The following is a 22,176-nucleotide window of genomic DNA, read 5'->3' on the forward strand; positions in this document are numbered from 1 at the left end:
AAGCATTTATATAACTTGACTCTCATATTACAGTTTTAAAGACATGCTCTTATTTTCCATAATGTGGATGTGTTCTTGATTTATACTTGCCCGGAGTCTTTTTCCCTCAGAGGTATTAGTAAGTGCTAGAGAGTTATCAGCTCTCATTTTATGATATTATGATCCATATCAGCATGCCATTCAAGAATTAGAAAATGGGTATTGTGAATGAAATGGTAGATAATGTTTTGTCTTTAACAATAATAAATTTATACCATAGAATAATTGAAACTGTGGCAAATATAGACAGAACTACAGGCCAAACGTGTATATCTCAACTAACTTTGGGGATGAGACTTTTAAATTGTTTTCTAAATACATTAAAAAGAATGACCAGGGACGTCCCTGGTGGCATAGTGGTTAAGAATCTGCCTGCCAATGCAGGGGACACAGGTTCAATCCCTGGTCCTGGAAGATCCCACATGCCGCGGAGCAACTAAGCCCGTGCGCCACAACTACTGAGCCGGCGTGCTGCAACTACTGAAACCCATGTGCCTAGAGCCCGTGCTCCGCAACAAGAGAAGCCACTGCAGTGAGAAACCCACGCACTGCAATGAAGAATAGCCCCCTCTCGCTGCAACTAGAGAAAGCCCGCGCGCAGCAACAAAGGCCCAATGCAGCCAAAAATAAATAAATAAATAAATAAATAAATTTATTTATTAAAAAAAAAAAAAAGAACGACCAGTTGACCACTTTACTCCTGGATTTTATATATAGAAATTTGAAGCCCAAATTTATCTTTCCCGGAATGTTTTGTGCATACTATTGCCACCTATATCATCTAAAGTTCCTTATAATCTAAAAGTACTATCATTAAAATATTTGCCCCACTTTGTTTTCCATGCTGTAGGTTTTTTTCAAGTTAAAAAAATACATATATATAATAATTTTGTCCTTGCAGCACTTAAATGCAGAACGGTCTTACAAGTCCCAGATTGCTACTTTACATAAGTCTGTTGTAAAGATGGAAGAGGAGCTTCAGAAGGTTCAGTTTGAAAAAGTGTCTGCCCTTGCAGATTTGTCTTCCACAAGGGAACTTTGCATTAAACTTGACTCAAGCAAAGAACTTCTTAATCGACAGCTGGTTGCTAAAGATCAAGAAATAGAAATGGTATGTATTACGTTTTTAAATGGTTCTTTTAATATTACTATTACTATAAAATTACCACCATTTTCAAAAAATGAACTATTTTTTAATAAAATATTACATCAAGCCATGTCTTTCAACTTTAGATTTTATTTTTAAAGTCCAAGAAATTAATTTATGCTGTGTTCCAAACAATTCAAGACCATAACAGAAGCTCTTCCTTTGAGTGTGTAATTTGCATTTACTTTTAGCCAAAAGAATTATAAAACACATTGACATATCAATCAGCAAAGAACCATGAGTCTGAGGTTTATCTAGCAAAATAATAACTTTAATGATATTCTTTTAAGCAAAATTTACTATTTGGCTGAGTTCTTTTAAACTGTAATTCACTTGATTGTATCTACCATGTGCCTGACATTGTGCTTGCCACTGTGAATATAATGTTCAAAAGATACAGTCCCCTGCCCTCAAGGGCTTCCTGGTATTGACATACAAATTATTTGGGGTGAATATTAGACTAGTAAGAAATACTCAAATTTTCAGAGAGGGAGTTCCTTTTTGGCCTATGGGTGTCAGAGAGGAGTTCACAAGGGCACACTACTGAACTCAGAAGTGATGAGGCATCCCATTCAGAGGGAACAACCGCTTAGGCAATGGTCTGAAGTTATAAGTAAACTCTTGAGTGAGTAGTAAGTCATTTGCAATGGCCAGGTGGCTGAGATGCATCTGGAAAAATAGATGGAGCCTGAATCCTGAAGGGATATGTATCCCAGTTGCGTAGTATAATTGAAATATCAACACATTTTGGTTATATGTTGATACACATACACCAACACACCATAATCAAAAGGATTAGTAACCTTCTTTAAGCTTTAAAATTACTACGCTTAGCAGAACTAAATATAAAATTGATAATGATTTATATTTATTTTTTAATCTTTTAAGGATGTTTTACTACAGGTTTTGTTGCTTACTTACTAGTCTTTAAGTATTTTTTCTCTTATTGTGTTAAAATACATATAACCTTTACCATCTTAACCATTTTAAAGTTCAGTGGTTTTCACATTGTTTTGCAGCCATCACCACCGTCCATGTCCATACTCCTTTCATCTTATAAATCTGAAACTCTATACCTATTAAACGATAACTCCCCATTCTCTCCTCCCTGCAGCCCCTGGCAACCACCATTATATTTTCTGTCTTGATGATTCTGACTACCCTAAGTACCTCACATAATTGGAATCATACGTATTTGTCTTTGGGAGGCTGACTTATTTCACTTAGCATAATGTCCTTAAGGTTCATCTATGTTCTAGCATATTGCAGAATTTCTTTCCTTTTTTTTTTAAATAGATCTTTATTGGAGTACAATTGCTTCACAATACTGTGTTAGTTGCTGTTGCACAGCAAAGCAAATCACCCATATGCATACACATGTCCCCATATACCCTCCCTCTTGAGCCTCCTTCCCATCCTCCCTATCCCAACCTTCTAGGTCATCGCAAAGCACCGAGCCGATCTCCCTATGCTATGCTGCTGCTTCCCACCAGCCAACTGCTTTACATTCAGTAGTGTATATATGTCGATGCTACTCTCACTTCGCCCCAGCTTTGCCCTCCCACCCCATGTCCTGAAGTCCATTCTCTATGTCTGCCTCTTTTTTCCTGCACTGCAACTAGGTTCATCAGTACCATTTTATTTTATTTTTTTAGATTGCATATAGATGCGTTAACGTACGGTATTCATTTTTCTCTTTCTGACTTACTTCACTCTGTATGACAGACTCTAGGTCCATCCACCTCACTACAAATAACTCATTTTCATTTCTTTTTATGGCTGAGTAATATTCCATTGTATATATGTGTCACATCTTCTTTATCCATTCATCTGTCGATGGACATTTAGGTTGCTTCCATGTCCTGGCTATTGTAAATAGTGCTGCAATGAACATTGTGGTACATGTCTCTTTTTGAATTATGGTTTTCTCAGGGTATGTGCCCAGTAGTGGTATTGCTGGGTCGTATGGTAGTTCTATTTTTAGTTTCTTAAGGAACCTCCATATTGTTCTCCATAGTGGTTGTATCAGTTTGCATTTCCACCAACAGTGCAGGAGGGTTCCCTTTTCACCACAACCTTTCCAGCATTTATTGTTTCTAGATTTTTTGATAATGGTCATTCTGACCTGTGTGAGGAGATACCTCATTGTAGTTTTGATTTGCATTTCTCTAATAATTAGTGATGTTGAGCATCTTTTCATGTGCCTCTTGGCCATCTGTATGTTTCCCTTGGTGAAATGTCTATTTAGGTCTTCCACCCACTTTTTAACTGGATTATTTGTTTTTTTGATATTGAGCTCCATGAGCTATTTGTATATTTTGGAGATTAATCCTTTGTCAGTTGTTTCATTTGCAAATATTTTCTCCCATTCTGAGGGTTGTCTTTTTGTCTTGTTTACGGTTTCCTTTGCTGTGCAAAAGCTTTTAAGTTTAATTAAGTCCCATTTGTTTATTTTTGTTTTTATTTCTGTTACTCTAGGAGGTGGGGTAAAAAAGATCTTGCTGTGGTTTATGTCAAAGAGTGTTTTTCCTATGTTTTCCTCTAAGAGTTTTATAGTGTCTGGTCTTACATTTAAGTCTTTAATCCATTTGGAGTTTAGTTTTGTGTATGGTGTTAGGTAGTGTTCTAATTTCATTCTTTTACATGTAGCTGTCCAGTTTTCCCAGCACCACTTATTGAAGAGGCTGTCTTTTCTCCATTGTATGTTCTTGCCTCCTTTGTCGTAAATTAGGTGACCATATGTGCATGGGTTTATCTCTGGGCATTCTATCCTGTTCCATTGATCTATATTTCTGTTTTTGTGCCAGTACCATACTGTCTTGATTACTGTAGCTTTGTGGTATAGTTTGAAGTTGGGGAGCCTGATTCTTCCAACTCCGTTTTTCTTTCTCAAGATTGCTTTGGCTATTCAGGGTCTTTTGTGTTTCCATATGAATTGTAAAATTTTTTGTTCTAATTCTGTGAAGAATGCCATTGGTAGTTTGATAGGGATTGCATTGAATCTGTAGATTGCTTTGGGTAGTGTAGTCATTTTCACAATATTGATTCTTCCAATCCAAGAACATGGTAGATTTCTCCATCTGTTTATGTTATCTTTGATTGCCTTCATCAGTGTTTTACAGTTTTCTGAGTACAAGTCTTTCGCCTCCTTAGGCAGGTTTACTCCTAGGTATTTTATTCTTTTTGTTGCAATGGTAAATGGGAGTGTTTCCTTCATTTCTCTTTCTGATTTTTCATTGTTGGTGTATAGGAATGCCAGAGATTTCTGTGCCTTAATTTTGTATCCTGCAACCTTACCAAATACATTGATTACTTCTAGTAGTTTTCTGGTGGCATCTTTAGGATTTTCTATGTATAGTATCATGTTATCGGCAAACAGTGACAGTTTTACTTCTTCTTTTCCAATTTGTATTCCTTTTATTTCTTTTTCTTCTCTGATTGCTGTAGCTAGGACTTCCAAAACTATGTTGAATAAGAGTGGTGAGAGTGGACATCCTTGTCTTTTTCCTGATCTTAGTGGAAATGCTTTCAGTTTTTCACCATTGAATATGATTCTTGCTGTGTGTTTGTCATATATGGCCTTTATTATGTTGAGGTATGTTCCCTCTATGCCCATTTTCTGGAGAGTTTTTATCATAAATGGGTGTTGAATTTTGTCAAAAGCTTTTTCTGCATCTATTGAGATGATCATATGGTTTTTATTCCTTAATTTGTTATTGTGGTATATCACATTGATTGATTTGCATATATTGAAGAATCCTTGCATCCCTGGGATAAATCCCACTTGATCATGGTATATGATCCTTTTAATGTGCTGTTGGATTTTGTTTGCTAGTGTTTTGTTCAAGATTTTTGCATCTATGTTCATCAGTGATATTGGTCTATAATTTTCTTTTTTTGTGATATCTTTTTCTGGTTTTGGTATCAGGGTGATGGTGGCTTCATAGAATGAATTTGGGAGTGTTTCTCCCTCTGCAATTTTTTGGAAGAGTTTGAGAAGGATGGGTGTTAGCTCTTCTCTAAATGTTTGATAGAATTTGCCTGTGAAGCCATCTGGTCCTGGACTTTTATTTGTTGGAAGATTTTTAATTACGGTTTCAATTTCATTACTTGTGATAGGTCTGTTTTTGTTTTCTAGTTCTTCCTGGTTCAGTCTTGGAAAATTGTACCTTTCCAAGAGTTTGTCCATTTCTTCATGGTTGTCCATTTTATTGGCATATAGTTGTTTGTAGTAGTCTCTTATAATCCTTTGTACTTCTGCAGTGTCAGCTGTGATTTCTCCTCTTTCATTTCTAATTTTATCTATTTGCATCCTCACCCTTTTTTTCTTGATGAGTCTGGCTAAGGGTTTATCAATTTTGTTTATCTTCTCAAAGAACCAGCTTTTAGTTTTATTGATCTTTGCTATTGTTTTCTGCATTTCTATTTCATTTATTTCTGCTCTGATCTTTATGATTTCTTTCCTTCCACTGACTTTGGGTTTTCTTTGTTCTTTTTTTTTTAATTTTTTTTTTCCTGCCTTTATTTTCTTATTTTTTATTTTTAAATTTATTTATTTATGGCTGTGTTGGGTCTTCATTTCTGTGCGAGGGCTTTCTCTAGTTGTGGCATGTGGGGGCCACTCTTCATCGCGGTGCGCGGGCCTCTCACTGTCGTGGCCTCTCTTGTTGCGGAGCACAGGCTCCAGACGCGCAGGCTCAGTAGTTGTGGCTCACGGGCCTAGTTGCTCCGCGGCATGTGGGATCTTCCCAGACCAGGGCTCGAACCCGTGTCTCCTGTACTAGCAGGCAGACTCTCAACCACTGCGCCACCGGGGAAGCCCCTTTGTTCTTTTTTCTCTAGTTGTTTCAAGTGTAAGGTTAGATTGTTTATTTGAGATTTTTCTTGTTTCTTGAGGTGAGATTGAATTGCTATAAACTTCCCTTTTAGAACTGCTTTTGCTGCGTCCCATAGGTTTTGGGTCGTCATGTTTGCATTCTCATTTGTTTCTAGGTATTTTTTTATTTCTTCTTCGATTTCTTCAGTGATCTCTTGGTTATTTAGTAGTGCACTGTTTAGCCTCATGTATTTGTGTTTTTTTACAGATTTTTTCCTGTAATTGATTTCCAATCTCATAGCATTGTGGTCAGAAAAAGATGCTTGATACAATTTCAATTTTCTTTAATTTTCCGAGGCTTGATTTGTGACTCAAGATGTGATCTATCCTGGAGAATGTTCCATGTGCACTTGAGAAGAAAGTGTATTCTGCCACTTTGGGGTGGAATGTTCTATAAATATCAGTTAGATCTATCTGGGCTATTGTGTTATTTAAAGCTTGTATTTCCTTATTTATTTTCATTTTGGGTGATCTGTCCATGGGTGTAAATGGGGTGTTAACGTCTCCTACTATTACTGTGTTACTGTCGATTTCTCCTTTCATGGTTGTTTGCATTTGCCTTATGTATTGAGGTGCTCCTCTGTTGGGTGCATAAACATTTATATTTGTTATATCTTCTTCTTGGATTGATCCTTTGATCATTATGTAGTGCCCCTCCTTATCTCTTGTAACAGTCCTTATTTTAAAGTCTACTTTATCTGCTATGAGTATTGCTACTCCAGCTTTCTTTTGATTTCCATTTGCATGGAATATCTTTTTCCATCCCCTCACTTTCAGTCTGTATGTGTCCCTAGGTTTGAAGTGGGTCTCTTGTAGATGGCATATATATGGGTCTTGTTTTTGTATCCATTCAGCCAGTCTGTGTCTTTTAGTTGGGGCATTTAATCCATTTACATTCAAAGTTATCATCGATATGTATGTTCCTATTACCATTTTCTTAATTGTTTGGGGTTTGTTTTTGTGGGTTTTTTTCTTCTCTTGTGTTTCCCGCCTAGAGAAGTTTCTTTAGCATTCGTTTTAAAGCTGGTTTGGTGGTGCTGAATTCTCTTAGCTTTTGCTTGTCTGAAAAGCTTTTGACTTCTCCATCAAATCTGAATGAGATCCTTGCTGGGTAGAGTAATCTTGGTTGTAGGTTTTTCTCTTTCATCACTTTAACTATATCCTGCCACTCCCTTCTGGCCTGCAGAATTTCCGCTGAAAAATCAGCTGATAACCTTATGGGGATTCCTTTGCATGTTATTTTTTGTTTTTCTCTTGCTGCTTTTAGTATTTTTTCTTTGAATTTAATTTTTGTTAGTTTGATTAATATGTGTCTTGGTGTGTTTTTCCTAGGGTTTATCCTGTAGGGGACTCTCTGTGCTTCCTGGACTTTGGTGACTATTTCCTTTCCCATGTTAGGGAAGTTTTCGACTATAATCTCTTCAAATATTTTCTCAGACCCTTTCTTTTTGTCTTCTTCTTCTGGGACCCCTATAATTCAAATGTTGGTGTGTTTAGTGTTGTCACAGAGGTCTCTGAGACTGTCCTCAATTCTTTTCATTCTTTTTTCTTTATTCTGCTCCTCTGCAGTGATTTCCACCATTTTGTCATCCAGCTCACTTATTCGTTCTTCTGCCTTAGTTATTCTTTTATTGATTCCTTCTAGTGTATTTTTCATTTCACTTATTGTGTTGTTCATCTCTGTTTGTTTGTTCTTTAGTTCTTCTAGATCTTTGTTAAACATTTCTTGTATTTTCTCAATCCGTGCATCCATTCTACTTCTGAGATTCTGGATCATCTTTACTATCATTACTCTGAATTCTTTTTCAGGTAGATTGTCTATTTCCTCTTCATTTATTTGGTCTTGTAGGTTTTTACCTTGCTGCTTCATTTGTGACATATTTTTTTGCCGTCTCATTTTTTTTTTTTTTTTATGAGTGGGATTGTGTTCCTGTCTTACTGGTTATTTGGCCTGAGGCTTCCAACACTGGGGTTTGTAGGCTGGGTCTTGGTGCTGAGATGAGGAACTCTGTGAGACCTCATTCTGATGAATATTCCCTGCGGTCTTAGGTTCTCTGTTAGTCCAGTGGTTCAGACTTGAAGCTCTCACCACAGGAGCTTCAGCCTTACCCTGGGCTCGTGAACAAGATCCCTCAAGCCACATGGGGCGGCAAAAAAAAAAAAAAAAAAAAAGAACAATAACAAAGTAAAAAATAAAATTAGACTAGGAAACTAACAGATATGTTAGAAAGAATATAAAAATAAAAATATAGATGAATCAACAACCAGAAGGTACATCAGTACCCCAATAGTAAAAAAGAGGAGGGAAAAGATTAAAAAAAGGGGGGGGGGGAGACCTTGGCTGTGGAGGGCAGGACCTAAGCAAGGGCGAGGTTTGGGCAGTGGGCGGGGCCTATGCTTAGGACCCACACGGCTGGAAAAGACCCTGGGAGTTGTGGGGGGGGTGGGGCTTAGGCTCTAGGAACAGAAGGGGCCCAGGCATGCCCCCCCACCCCTGGTCTTAGAAGGCAGTGAACCTCACCTGGGAGCCCAGCAGGCTTCCTGGGCTTGAGTGGGTGGGGAAAACGCCCTAATCTCCTCTCCTGCTCCTCTGGTCTGGGAGAACCCCTCCCACTTGCCTCTCCTGATCTCCCCGGCCTCCCTCCTATGCCCCCAGGACCAATGAGGGGTGGGTGGCCTTGGAGGGCAGGGGACCGGCCTGGGAGCTCAGCAGGCTCCCCGGGCCCGAGTGGGCAGGGCAATCGTCCTCCACTCCTCTCCCGCTCCTCTTGGATGGCCCCTCCCACCTGCATCTCCTGATCTCTCCTGCCTCCCTGCTATGCCCTCAAGGACGCATGTGGCCTGGATTGGGCTTTGGATAGGGGTAACTGGCTTGGGAGCTCAGCAGGCTCCCTGGCCCTAGTGGGCCAGGCGATGGCCCTCCGCTCCTCTCCCTCTCTTCTGGGAGAGTCCCTCCCACCTGCCTCTCCTGATCTCCCCGGCCTTAGGGGGTGCAGATCCTGTCTGGCCTCCACTTCTCCTCCCCCCTCAGTCCCCCTACATCCTACTGGTTCACTTTGGGTTTCGTCTCATCTCTTTGGGCGTCAGAGTCCCCCACCAGCGGCCAGCAGGCGCCCTAGTTGTGGGGAGAAGCTAACTCCACATCTTCCCACACTGCCATCTTGACTCCACCCTCTCTTTCCTTTTTAAGGCTGAACAATATTCCATTGTGTGAATATACCACAATTTGCTTATTTATTTGTCAGTTTGTGGACACTTGGGTTGCTTCCATGTTTTAGCTATTGTGAATAATGCTGCTATAAACATGGGTGTATAAATCTCTCTTCAAGATGCTGCTTTCATTTTCTTTGGGTCTCTACCCAGAAATTGGATTTCTGGATCATATGGTAATCATATGGTAATTCTCTTTTTAATTTTTTGAGGAACCTCCATACTGTTTTCCAAAGCAGCTGTACCATTTTACATTCCCACTGACATCGCACAAGTGTTCCAGTTTCTCTACATCCTTGCCAACACTTGTTGTTTTTCAGCCTTTCTTTCTCTCTTTCTCTTTCTTTCTCTCTCTCTTTCTTTCTTTCTCTCTTTCTTTCTTTCCTTCTTTCTCTCTCTCTCTCTCTTTCTTTCTTTCTTTTCTTTCTTTCTTTCTCTCTCTCTCTCTACCCACCTCCCTGTCTCCTTCCCTCCCCCCACCTCTCTCTCTCTTTTGCTAATAACTATCCTGATGGGTGTGAAGTCATCAGGCTAATTCTCATAGTATTTTTAAATACTCCTGACATAAATTTTTTTGCCTTAGAATTTAGTTATTTATGTATATATGTTTATCCCCATAATAAGCTGTATTTCAAGTGTAAGAACTGTCTTATTTATCTTTGTATTTCTTCAGCTGTACTATGCATATAAGGGACAGACAAATAATTTTTCTAAGCTAAACTTTTGATTTTGAGATAATTGTAGATTCACATGCAATTATAAGAAACTATACAAAGAAATGTTGTGTCTCCTTTACCTGGCCTCCCCCAATGGTAACATCTTGCAAAACCATAGTATAATATCTCAACCAGGCTTTTGACATTGTTTCAGGCAAGATATGGAACATTTCTATTACAGGACCCATCATGTTGCCCTTTTTTAGCGCTATATCTACTCCCCTCCTATCCACAACCTCTCCTTAACCCCTGGAAACAAACAGCTAATCTCTTCTCCACTTGTAAATTTTGTCACTTCAAGAATGTTATATAGATAGAATCATACGATATGTAACCTTTTGGGATTGGATTTTTTCACTCAGCATAATTCTCTGAAGATTCATCCAGGTTGTTGCATATATTAGTGGTTCATTCCTGTAACACAGTTTGTTTAATCATTCATCCTTTGAAGGACATCTGTTATTTCCAGTTTGGAGAGAGATAGCTAGAGGGAGAGAAAGAGAGAGAGAGAGAGAGAGAGAAATGAAAGACCCAAATAAAAGGAAAGACATCCCACATCCATGGATCAGAAGACTTAACACTGTTAAAATGGCAGTACTACCCCAAATTGGTCTACAGATTCAATACAATGCCTATTAGAATCCCAGCTGGCTTCCTCATTGAAACTGACAAGATGACATAAAATTAATATGGAAGCGCAAGTGACCCAGAATAGCCAAAACAATCTTGAAAAAGAACAAAATCAGAGCACTTCCCAATTTCAAAACTGTCTATAGTAATCAAGACAGTGTAGTACTAGCATAAGGAAAGTTATATAGGTCAGTGGAACAGAATTGAGAGTCCAGAAATAAACTCTTACATTTGTAGTGAAATGATGTCTGAAAAATTGGTAGCAATACAATTTAATGGGGGAAGAATAGTCTTTTCAACAAATGCTACTGGGACAACTGAACATCTATATGGAAAAGAATGAAGTTGGATTCCTATCACATACCATATACAAAAATTAACTTCAAATGTTTTATAGGCCTATATGTAAGAGTTAAAATTATGAAACTCTTAAGAAGAGAACATACAAATAAATCTTTGTGACCTTGGGTTAGGTAATGCTTTTTTAGAGTCACATCACAAGTACAGCAGAAGAAAAAATAGATTAGAAGGACTTCATCAAAATAAAAAACTTTTGTGCTGCAAATGATATCAACAAAGTAAAAGACAATGCACAGAATGGGGAAAACATTTGCAAATCGTATATCTAATAAGAGATTTGTATCCAGAGTATATAAAGGACTCTTGCAACTTAGCAATAACCCAACTCAAAAAATGGGGAAAGGATTCAATAGACATTTCTCTATAGACACTACATAAATGGGCAAAAAGCACATGAAAAGATGCTCAACATCATTAACAATCAGAGAAATGCAAAACAAAACTATACCATTTCATAACCACTAGGATGGCTATAATTTAAAAAAGACAATAGCAAATGTTGGCAAAGATGTAGAAAACTTGGAACCTTCATACATTGCTGGTGGGAATGTAAAATAGGCCTCTTTGGAAAACATCTTGGCAGTTCCTCAAAATGTGAAAAAATAGGATTACCATAAAGTCCAGAAATCCCACTGCTATTTATCAAAGGAGAATGAAAACATAGGTCCATGTAAAAACTCATATACAAATGTTCTTAGCAGCATTATTTATAATAGCCAAAAAGTGTAAATAACTCATATTCCTACATCTATGCAAGGGAATATTATTTGGCAATAGAAGTAATGAAGTACTGATACCTGCTAAAACATGGATGACTCTTGAAAACATTACACTAAGTGAAGGAAGGCAATCCCATAAGACCACACACACATTGTATGATTCCATTTATATGAAATGTTCAAAATAAAGCAGATCATAGAGACAGAAAATAGATTAGGGATTGTCTAGGGCTAGTGCTGGGGTAGGGGTGGGGGAATGACTGCTGATGTGTGCTGGGTTTCATTTTGGGATGATGAAAAAGTTCTCACAATAGATTGTGAGATTGTGGTATGATCATACAACTCTGTTAATATACTAAAAACCATTGACTTGTACAATTTAAATGGGCAAGTTTTATGGTATGTGAATTATATTCCAATAAAGCTGTTACCAAAAAAGTGATGCTCCACTTTAGATTCCTGCCAGCAAGGTATATGAGATTGCCATTGCCCATTTTAATGTTAATCAACACAAAAACTAAGAAATTTGCCAGTTTGATAAACTACAACATTGGTTCACCTGAAAGAGATTTTGCTCCCCAGGAAACACTTAGCAATGTCTATAGACATTTTTGACTGTCACAACCAGGGTGGGGGGATGCCATGGGTCCCTGGTAAGTAGAGGCCAGGGATGCTGCTAGACATCCTGTAATGCATAGGGCAGCTCCCTACACCAAATAAGTGTCCAACCCAAAAGATCAGTAGTGCCAAAGTTAAGAAATCCTGGACTAGAAATACCGTCTTGATTTAATTTCTATTTCTTTGATTATTAGTAAGGGTAAGTTATTCTATATGTTTACTAATTAGCTGTATTTTGTACATTTTCTGTTCACATCATTAGTTCATATTTCTCATCAGTTTGTTCATCTTCCTTACATTAATAAGATATTAACTATTTACTGAGTTTATTCTCATCTGTTTTTTTTCCTCGTAAATTTTGTTTATTTATAATGAGTATAAATATGTTTGTTTTTTCTACAGTCAGACATCATTTTTTAATTGTATCTAGTCTAAAAAGTTCTTCCCCTACCTGCCCGGCCCTTTCCTAATAATTTCATTTTTATTTAGCTTTTTTTTCTTAGGGTTTTATCTTTTTACATTGAACTTTTTAAATGCATATATAAATTATTATAATGTATCTTATGAGATAAGGAATCATTTTTTTCTAAATAATGATGTCTGGTTTTCCTCCTTTTGAAGAAACATTTGGCTTACAGAACGTATTTTAGGCTCAAGATAACCTTCAAAAAGTGAAGTTTTCCACAGGATCATGCAAGAGAGGGAATGTGCAATTACTCCTTATCTTTCTTAACTATGGAGCGCGATGACATTCCATCAGGAAGTTAGGTGTTTATAATTCACCCAACTCAGGACAAAGCAGTAGTTACAGATACTACTATGTCAGTCTTGCAGAAATAAATTAAGAAATATCAAAGCTGCAAATGGAAATTGTTTGAAGTTTGAGATTAATAACTCTTTACTTAAATTAATGAACTTTCTGATATTATCAGAGAGTTGGGGAAAGTGATACTCAGTGTGTGTGCATATCTGGTAAGAAGGAGGACACAATTTCTAATCAAGAAATTAAAAGTGGTTGTCAGTTTATAACATAATACAGACATTTTATGAGTCTCTGATAATACATCAGTTAAGTGAACGAATAGGAATAAGTACAGGTATCTTCCTATTATTGTACAGATGGAGAATGAGTTGGATTCTGCTCGTTCTGAAATAGAACTCCTCAGGAGTCAGATGACAAATGAGAGAATCTCCATGCAGAATCTAGAAGCTTTGCTGGTGGCCAATCGAGACAAAGAATATCAGTCTCAGATAGCACTTCAAGAAAAAGAATCTGAAATTCAGCTTCTTAAAGAACACCTTTGTTTGGCAGAAAACAAAATGTGAGTTGGTTAACAATATGATAACAAAGTCATATTTCTAAATTTTTGGTACTTTATAGATTAATAGAATTTTAAAGCTGGCATTTAGACAATTTAGTGCCATAATTTGCTATTAATTAAACTGAGGACCCCAAGTATTGTGATTTGTCTAAGATTTAGTACTTATTTCTATTATATGTTTATCTAAATTTATCTAAATTTAAGTTTAACCATCTTTGTTGATTGTTTGGGTATAAATGAACACCTATTGATTTAACATATTGCCTTTAGGAAATAACCAGATTAGAAGAAATTAAGCACTTCTGAAACCAGAAGAATTTTTCTATTTATGGACCCACCTGGTAGTGCTACCGAGTCTTTCCATTTGCCACATGATATTTCCCTATGTACCTATGTACCTGTAAGTGTATACTGGTTATCTGGAAGAACTACTGCATTTACAGAATGCTGAAGACTTCCCCCAGAGCATTGATTTTGACTTTTTTTAATTTCAAGAATCCCTAATACCATTAGCACCTTATTTACAAGACTGGAGGATTAGGTGGAAATGCCTGCCTGCATAGTGAATATTTTATTATTAAACATAGTGAATATTTTATTATTAAAATATTAAACTAATATTTTATTATTAAAATATTTTATTATTAAACTTAATATTTTATTATTAAACTTAATATTTTATTATTAAACTCACCTCTCACAAGACTTCATGGGGACCCTTAGCTTCTGTTCTTATCTGTCCCACCTATAACACTTTTTCATCCAGCCTCAACTCTGCCCTCCCATCTGAGCAGGGGACGTGGGGAAGGACAGGAATCACGGTCTCAGAAATCAGCCACTTGTAGGAGCCCCCGACTGAGCAAAGGCTGCAAAGCCAGGGCCCGTTTCCTTCAGAAACTGATTTTAGGTTGTGGCAGCTGTGATTGAGTCATTCTTTTCAATCACTGCAGCTGGGCTTTTGGGGTACCTTCAACCAGTTCTGCAGGATCATTTCCTCAAGCCGTAGGTGGAAATTGCCTCAGTGAAGTGTGCCGACACTCCCACCTTAAGGGGTACATTCTGTTTTAGACTGGCTGGTGAGTAGTATCAGGTAAGCTTGATAAAGTTGAGTGTTCTTAGTCTCTAAAGTTTAGACTCCAGCAGTCTGTAATGCAGTCCTGAAAGCCAGCAGAGAGGATAGAATGTTCTGTGCAAGCAGCATTCACCTGTGTCATCTGCCTCATGGTAGTGTGCCTTATCACAGGGTTTTTGAGGCAGTGTTTAGCCCTAAGGAAGATCCTGTTAAATTGAAGAGGTTTTGTTTTTAACAGTAGATATATCAAATTTCATTACAAGTATATATAAGGCATTTGGTCAATTAAATGTACATATATACACACACATTCATCATGGTGCTAGTGAATTCCAGTATTATATGCACTGGAATACGCACCTAATACCTTAAAGTACACTTGTAAAAATGATCTGCAGTAAATAAGTAATATAGGTAGATAACAGATAATATTACCCCTCTAAACATAGGGAAACTGAGACAGAAAAGGTTTAACTAATTGAATGGGGCTGGGACAGCTTAGGCTTTTAGTAGGCTACTTTGCACATTTACTGCATCTAAAGCTGACATATTTTAGATGCAGTAATACATCTATGAAAATGACAATTTTGCTTGGATCCAGCTGAGAAACCATTGCCAACATGGTTTCTTGTACTCTAGGAGTCCTAGCCATATTTTACCTGTAATTAACTGTCACTCACATTCTTTTACACAGGGCCATCCAGAGTAGAGACGTGGCCCAGTTCAGGAACGTCGTAACGCAGTTGGAAGCTGATTTAGACATTACCAAGAGACAACTAGGGACAGAGCGCTTTGAAAGGTAAGTGTGTCTCTATACCACGTTCAGCCTGGAAAGCACTGTTCCTTGGATAACCACAGATTTTGGTTATTTCATGATGCTTAGATTTTAAAGCATGATTTGAACTATAGTTCTACGACAGTGTTAATAATGTCGCTGGATATAAAGTTTAGTAAAAGTCTCACTGTTTTGCTTTAGGGAAAGAGCTGTGCAAGAACTTCGCCGCCAGAATTACTCAAGTAATGCTTATCATTTGAGTTCCACAATAAAGCCAAATGCAAAATGTCACTCACCAGAACGTGCTCACCGTCGATCTCCTGACCGAGGCCTGGATCGATCATTAGAAGAGTAAGTGGTTTAAGGATCCATTCTTCGGGAACCATATAGCAATAAAAACTGAATATCTGAGGGGGTAAGAAAACTCCCTAACAGTCTACCATTAATAGTGCTATTTAAACATCATTACATAATTAGATATGTAGACATAAAAATATTTTGATAATTAGTTTTATATAAATATGTTAAAGAAAGGTCTATTTTATCTAATGTCTACATAAATTATATTTTTAAAATCTGATTTTCTTTTTACTTCTACAACATACAGTTTTTTCATATACTTTCATTAACAAAATATTGGCTAATTATTACAGCACCATAAAATACATATACTTCAGGAAAATAATAGGCTAATTTTTCAGAGGAAAATATTTTAGATATATTCCTGTATGCCACAAATTTCGTAAAAACATTTTTATTTAGAAATAATTTCCAACTTACAAGAAGTTAACAAAAATAAAATAATACAAAGAACATCTGTGCAACCTTTTACCCATACTCACTATTATTAAAATTTTACCACATTTGCTTTTTCTGTATTTATGAGACAACACGTGCTGTCTCATGCACTCACACTCTTGCACTTGTTCCTCCCTCTCTCTCTCTCTCGCCCTCTCCCCACCGCCCCCAACAGACATTTTTTTTTTTTTTTTACAATAACTAATACCTCCAGTTTGAACCATCCTCACAGGTTTCTCCCTTGCCTCCCTCCGTTCTGTATTTGTACATCCTTTCTTCTCCAGTGAGAGCCCTGGTTTAACATCAGCACATTTGCTCAACAACAGCAACACAGCAACACAGGTATTCATTTGCTCAACCCCAGAATGCATCTAAAATACTTTCAAAATGTCTTCATCTATGTTACTACAGTAAACAGGCTGTTTACTGTTACTACAGTAAAAAAAGTTCAGAATCTGTTTGCAATTCTTCCTTTCTATCCCCATACATTACCTTTCCCAAGTCTTGAAGGCATATAGTCAAATACTGTGTTCATAACTTACTTGAAGTAATTCTTTTTTTCCCCCTTTCACTGTGTTTATGGTATACATTTGAAATACATTAGATTCATTTGTTTCAATTTGCTTTCATTTTTCATTTTTGTTGATTATGTTGAGATATCCTAAGAAGAAGAGATGTCTTTCCATTTGTTTAAATTTGCTTTGTGTCTTTCAGGAATGGCTTGTAGTTTTTTTCTTTATATAGGTTTTGAACATTTCTTGTTAAGTTCATTCCTAAAGATTTTATTATTTTTTGTTGCTATTGTAAACGGGGTTTCCTCCATTCATTGTATCTTCAAAAGATGCTATTTTTGCATGTTAATTTTCTATCACATTACCTTGCTAAACTCTTTTACTGTTTCAGTAAGTTTTGTCATTGATTCTTTAGGGGTTTCCAGATATACTATCATGTCATCTGCAAAAAGAGATAATTTTATTTCTTCTTTTCCTGTATGTATCTCTTGAATTGTATTCTCTAGTTGATTGCATTTGCCAGTATCATCAGAATAATGATAAATAGCTGTGGCAAAAGTGGACATTCTTGTTTTAATTCTGACCTGTGGTGAGAATGCCAATGGGGTTTGCCCATTAAGTAAGATACTGGCTTTAGGATTGAGGTTTATATGTTTTATGATATTAAGGAAATACTACTCATTACTATTTTTTCAAGACTTTTTATTAGGAAAGGATGTTTTTGTCAAGGGCCTTTTTATCATCTATGAAGATATGGTTTTTCTCTTTAGAACTATTAATATGTGAATTATATTAATAGATTTTCAAGTATTGAACCATCTTTGAATTTCTGGCATAGCCCCTACTTGGTCATAGTGTATTATTTTCTTGGTGTTCACTACTATTTCATTTACTTTAGATCTGTGGTGTATCAATATTCGTAAGTGATATTGCTCTGTAATTTTCTCTCTGTGCTATGTCTATCAGGTTTAGATATCAATGTTATATTTGTTTCAAAAAAAGAATTTGAGAATTTTTTGTTTACCTTGCTTTGAAACAATTTATATAGTTGGGGATTATTTGATCTCTAAAGATTTGGGTGAGTTTACCTGTCAAACCACGTAGCCTTGGTTCTTTTTTTTTGTGGGGTGTACTTCCTTAATAACTTTTTCTATTGCTTCTTTTTTTTTTTAAAGCCTTGACACGACTTCTTTTTTTTTAATTTATTAATTAATTTATTTATTTTTGGCTGCGTTGGGTCTTCATTGCTGCACGCGGGCTTTCTCTAGTTGCGGTGAGAAGGGGCTACTTCGTTGCAGTGCGCAGGCTTCTCATTGCTGTGGCTTCTCTTGTTGCAGATCATGTGCACTAGGTGTGTGGGCTTCACTAGTTGTGGCACACGGGCTCAGTAGTTGTGGCTTGCGGGCTCTAGAGCGCAGGCTCAGTAGTTGTGGTGCACAGGCTTAGTTGCTCCACTGCATGTGGGATCTTTCCAGACCAGGGCTTGAACCCGTGTCCCCTGCATTGGCAGGCAGATTCTTAACCACTGTGCCACCAGGGAACTCCTCTATTGCTTCTTTGGAAATTGGTCTTTTTAAGCTTTCTATCTCTATTTGTCTAAAAGTTATCTAGGTTTTCAGTTATCTAGGTTTTCAAACTTATTTGCACAGAAGTAACCAATGCAATATCTTATAAATTTAAAAATTTCTTCTGTATCAATAGTTATATCCTATTGTCATTTCTCATTTGTATATGTATGTTTCTCCCTTTTTTTGTTGATTACCTTAGCCTATGGTTTGTTTACTTTGTTCATTGCTTCAAAGAACCAGCATTTTGATTTATTGATTTAATCTGTTTGTCTTTCTTATTAATTTCTGTTTTTATTTATATTATTTCCTTCCTTGTGCTTTTTCATTTACTTTGTTGGGTTTTTTTCCCTAGAGTTTTGAGTTAGAAATTTAATGCATTTATTACCATTCTTTCACTTTTATTGATGTAGATATTCAGAGCTATGAATTTTGCTGTGATCACTGCTTTAAATATATCCCATAGATTCTGATATATAGTGTTTTTGTGATCATTATTTTTCAGAAATTCTGTAATTTCTGTTTGTATTCTCACTTTTACCCAAGAGTTATTTGATAGAAAATCTTTTAATTTTCAATGAGAAGAGCTTTTTTGTTTGTTTGTTTTGGTTTCATTTTTAATTCCTAATGTTATTGCATTGTGATCAGAGACTATTGTCTATAATATTTCTATTTTATGGACACTACTGATGTTTTCTTTGTACTTTACTGCATGATCAATTTTTGTGAACAGTTCATGTGCACTTGAGAAGATATATTCTTTCTTATCAGAGTATAGTGTAATATATCTAAAAGATTTGCCTTTTTAATTTTATTTAGTTCTTTTATAATGTCGTTTAATTTTTGTTCACTTGTTTTACTAAGAATGGTGCTTTAAAATCTATTATTAGTATGTTTTTATTTTTTCTTATGTCTCCTATAAATTTTGTTTTATATAGGTGGTTTGCTGTTTTATTTGTGGCATAGATATTCTGAACTGTCATATCTTTATTGTGAATGTGGCTTTTATGAAGTGTTATTTTCTGATGCGTTTAATTTTTTTGGAAGGAGGAAGGACTTGATGCCTACTTTGTCTTGTATTAGAGTTACAACTCCTGTTTCCTTATTGTCTCCATTTGCCTGGTAGATCTTTGTCCATCACTTTATTTTTTTTTTTTTAATTTTTTTTTTAATTTTTTTTTAATTTATTTTTGCTGTGTTGGGTCTTCGTTGCTGTGCGAGGGCTTTCTCTAGTTGCGGCAAGCGGGGGCCACTCCTCATCGCGGTGTGTGGGCCTCTCACTATCGCGGCCTCTCTGGCTGCGGAGCACAGGCTCCAGATGCGCAGGCTCAGTAGTTGTGGCTCACGGGCCCAGCCGCTCCGCGGCATGTGGGATCCTCCCAGACCAGGGCTCGAACCCATGTCCCCTGCATTGGCAGGCAGACTCTCAACCACTGCGCCACCCGGGAAGCCCCATCACTTTATTTTTAACTTTTTTGAATCACTGTATTTTAAGTATCTTGCTTTTATATAGTATGGATTTGAGTTTTGCTTTATGAATCATTTTGAAATTTTTTTAAAACAGGTGAGTTAAGCTCCTTCATATTATTGATATAACTGTTAAATTTGGCCTCAACTCGGTCATATCATCTTATGTTGTGATAACCATGTTTACTATGTGATATTTACTCTATTTGGTTATTCTTCTTTGCTTGTGAACATTTCTTTTGATATTGAAGTTTTGTGTTTTATTATAATGGTTACCTTTCTATTAATACTTTTAATAGTACCCTTAAAGTACCCTATTTTTTAAATTTTAAGTTTTTGCTGTTAGTTTTAAATGGTATCCTTTGGCTGCCACCTATTATCCAGACAACAGTCAGTGTACTTAATTTACTTTCCCCCAACCACTGATCTGTTTCCTGTTCCTATAGTGTTGCCTTTTCAGGTTGTCATATAAATGGAATCATGTGGTATGCAGTCTGTAGTGGCTGACTTTCACTCAGCACTACATATTTGAGATTTATCCGGCTTGTTGCATGTATCAGATATTGTTGGATATTCCTTTTAACTGCTGAGTAATACTCCATTGTGTGACTGTAACACAGTTTTGTTTTGCTTTGTTTTACTTTTTTTTATTTTGAAATGATTACAGCAGTCTCACAGGTAGTTGCAAAAATAGTACAGATAGTCCCACATATCCTTCCCCCAGCTTCCCCAATGGCAATATCTTACAAACCAGGAAACTGACACTGGCATAATTAACCAGTCGATGGGCCTTATTCAGTTTTCACTAGTTTTTACAACGCACTTGTGTGTGTGCGCAGTTTTTTTACACAGAGAACATATGACGCCACCACAGTCAATGTTCTGAATTGTTCCATCAGCCCCGAGGAGCTCATTCCTTCATGATACCCTTTTATAATCACAGGCCTCTCGTTCTCTTCCCTATCCCTGAGCAAACACTAATTTCTTCTCCAGCTCTATAATTCTGTCCTTTTGAGAATGTTGTATACATGGAATCACACATGGGATGTCAGTTTTTGAGACTGGTTTTTCTCTCTTAGCAAAGTGCCCATGAGATCCATCCAAGTTGTGTGTGTCAATAGTTCATTCTTTTTTATTGTTGAATCCATAGTATTCCATGATATGGATGTATCACAGCTTGTGAAACTGAGTGAAAAAATACATTGTATCTGTTTTCTTTCACAGAAGCTGAGGGAGAAATCCTAAGTCTTACCAAAGTAATATTAGAACACATTTTTTTAATTCATCATGAAATCATTGAGTTGAAAATATTAATCTACATAATTTTTTTCTCTCTTATAGGAATCTTTGCTATAGAGATTTCTGACACGTGAAAAGATTCTTCATATCCTTGGGAGAGGTCAGAGTTTCAAACTGATTTTTTTTTTTTTGCTATATGATTGCATTTATCTTTTGAATGCTTGACAATGTTAAATGAATTTATTAACGTTGCGCCTCTGAATCTCTCTTTTCATGTGCCATATCGCAGTGATCTGAGATGACTTATAAAAAACAAAAATGCATATGGCTCTTTCTATCCATACAGTAATAGTGAGTATAAAATCTGCTTACTTCACTATTGAACACTGTTATGTTAACTATCCAGAGTAAATAAAGAAGATTATAAAAAGAGGGAAAAGTGTTTTTACAAAACTGATTTTTTCTTTGTGACTTATGCTTTCATGGCTGGACAAGTTGTGCCACAATAGGCACAGTTTACCAATACTGGCCTGGGACCCCATATTCCATTTTGGAACCAACATGACATTAACTCTAGGCCATAATCTGACTTCAAAGCAGTAGATAGTACGAGCGTGTCAGGGTTTTTAAATACATAGTGTTGTACCACTAATTAACATACATTTTCTGCAGTTGTTTACTCCTACTATTTTTAGAAAGGTAGGTAATGCTATATCTGTCAAGAATGTAAAAATTTTAAAAAAATCTGTATTTTTAATATGTTTTTCTTTAAAATATTAAAATACTGCAATCAACTTAATTGCCATTTTATTTATTTATTTTTTGCCTGTGGCAGCTGTCTATAATGTAGAGTACCAAGTTCAGTGATGTTTCCTCATTTCCCCTAAATTCTCCTAAATCTCTTAACTTTTCTGTCCATAGACTTTGATTTAATGTTGATATTACAGTCTGAACACTACTGGTAAAAGCTATTTGTACTCTTGCCATTTTAATAATTTTTAAAAAGCCCTGTCATTGATAATATTCATATGATGCAGACAGTGTCTCATTTTATAGAGTCACTATTCATTATGACTACAGTAATGTAGGATAGTGCCCTGATTTAGGTCTT

At 36.4% G+C, this 22,176-nt stretch overlaps 1 protein-coding gene across 9 annotated transcripts in view; it reads left to right on the top strand.

Annotated features, from left to right (window-relative positions):
* Positions 1 to 21,776, top strand: part of TSGA10 (testis specific 10) — a 109,309-nt gene extending 87,533 nt beyond the window's left edge. For 8 of the 9 annotated variants that reach the window (XM_036873722.1, XM_036873720.1, XM_036873717.1 and 5 more), the window contains 5 exons: positions 941 to 1,150; positions 13,435 to 13,637; positions 15,404 to 15,508; positions 15,686 to 15,835; positions 21,168 to 21,776. In XM_036873722.1, coding sequence (XP_036729617.1) covers positions 941 to 1,150; positions 13,435 to 13,637; positions 15,404 to 15,508; positions 15,686 to 15,835; positions 21,168 to 21,192 — 693 coding nt within the window. In that variant the 3' untranslated portion in view covers positions 21,193 to 21,776. Of the gene's footprint in view, positions 1 to 940; positions 1,151 to 13,434; positions 13,638 to 15,403; positions 15,509 to 15,685; positions 15,836 to 21,167 lie in introns of those variants that run through there. The other variant, XR_005022467.1, reaches the window with a different exon arrangement.
* Positions 21,777 to 22,176: the final 400 nt, after the last annotated feature.

The sequence above is a fragment of the Balaenoptera musculus genome, chromosome 13 (genome assembly GCF_009873245.2).
Source record: "Balaenoptera musculus isolate JJ_BM4_2016_0621 chromosome 13, mBalMus1.pri.v3, whole genome shotgun sequence".
Classification (NCBI taxonomy): Eukaryota; Metazoa; Chordata; class Mammalia; order Artiodactyla; family Balaenopteridae; genus Balaenoptera; species Balaenoptera musculus.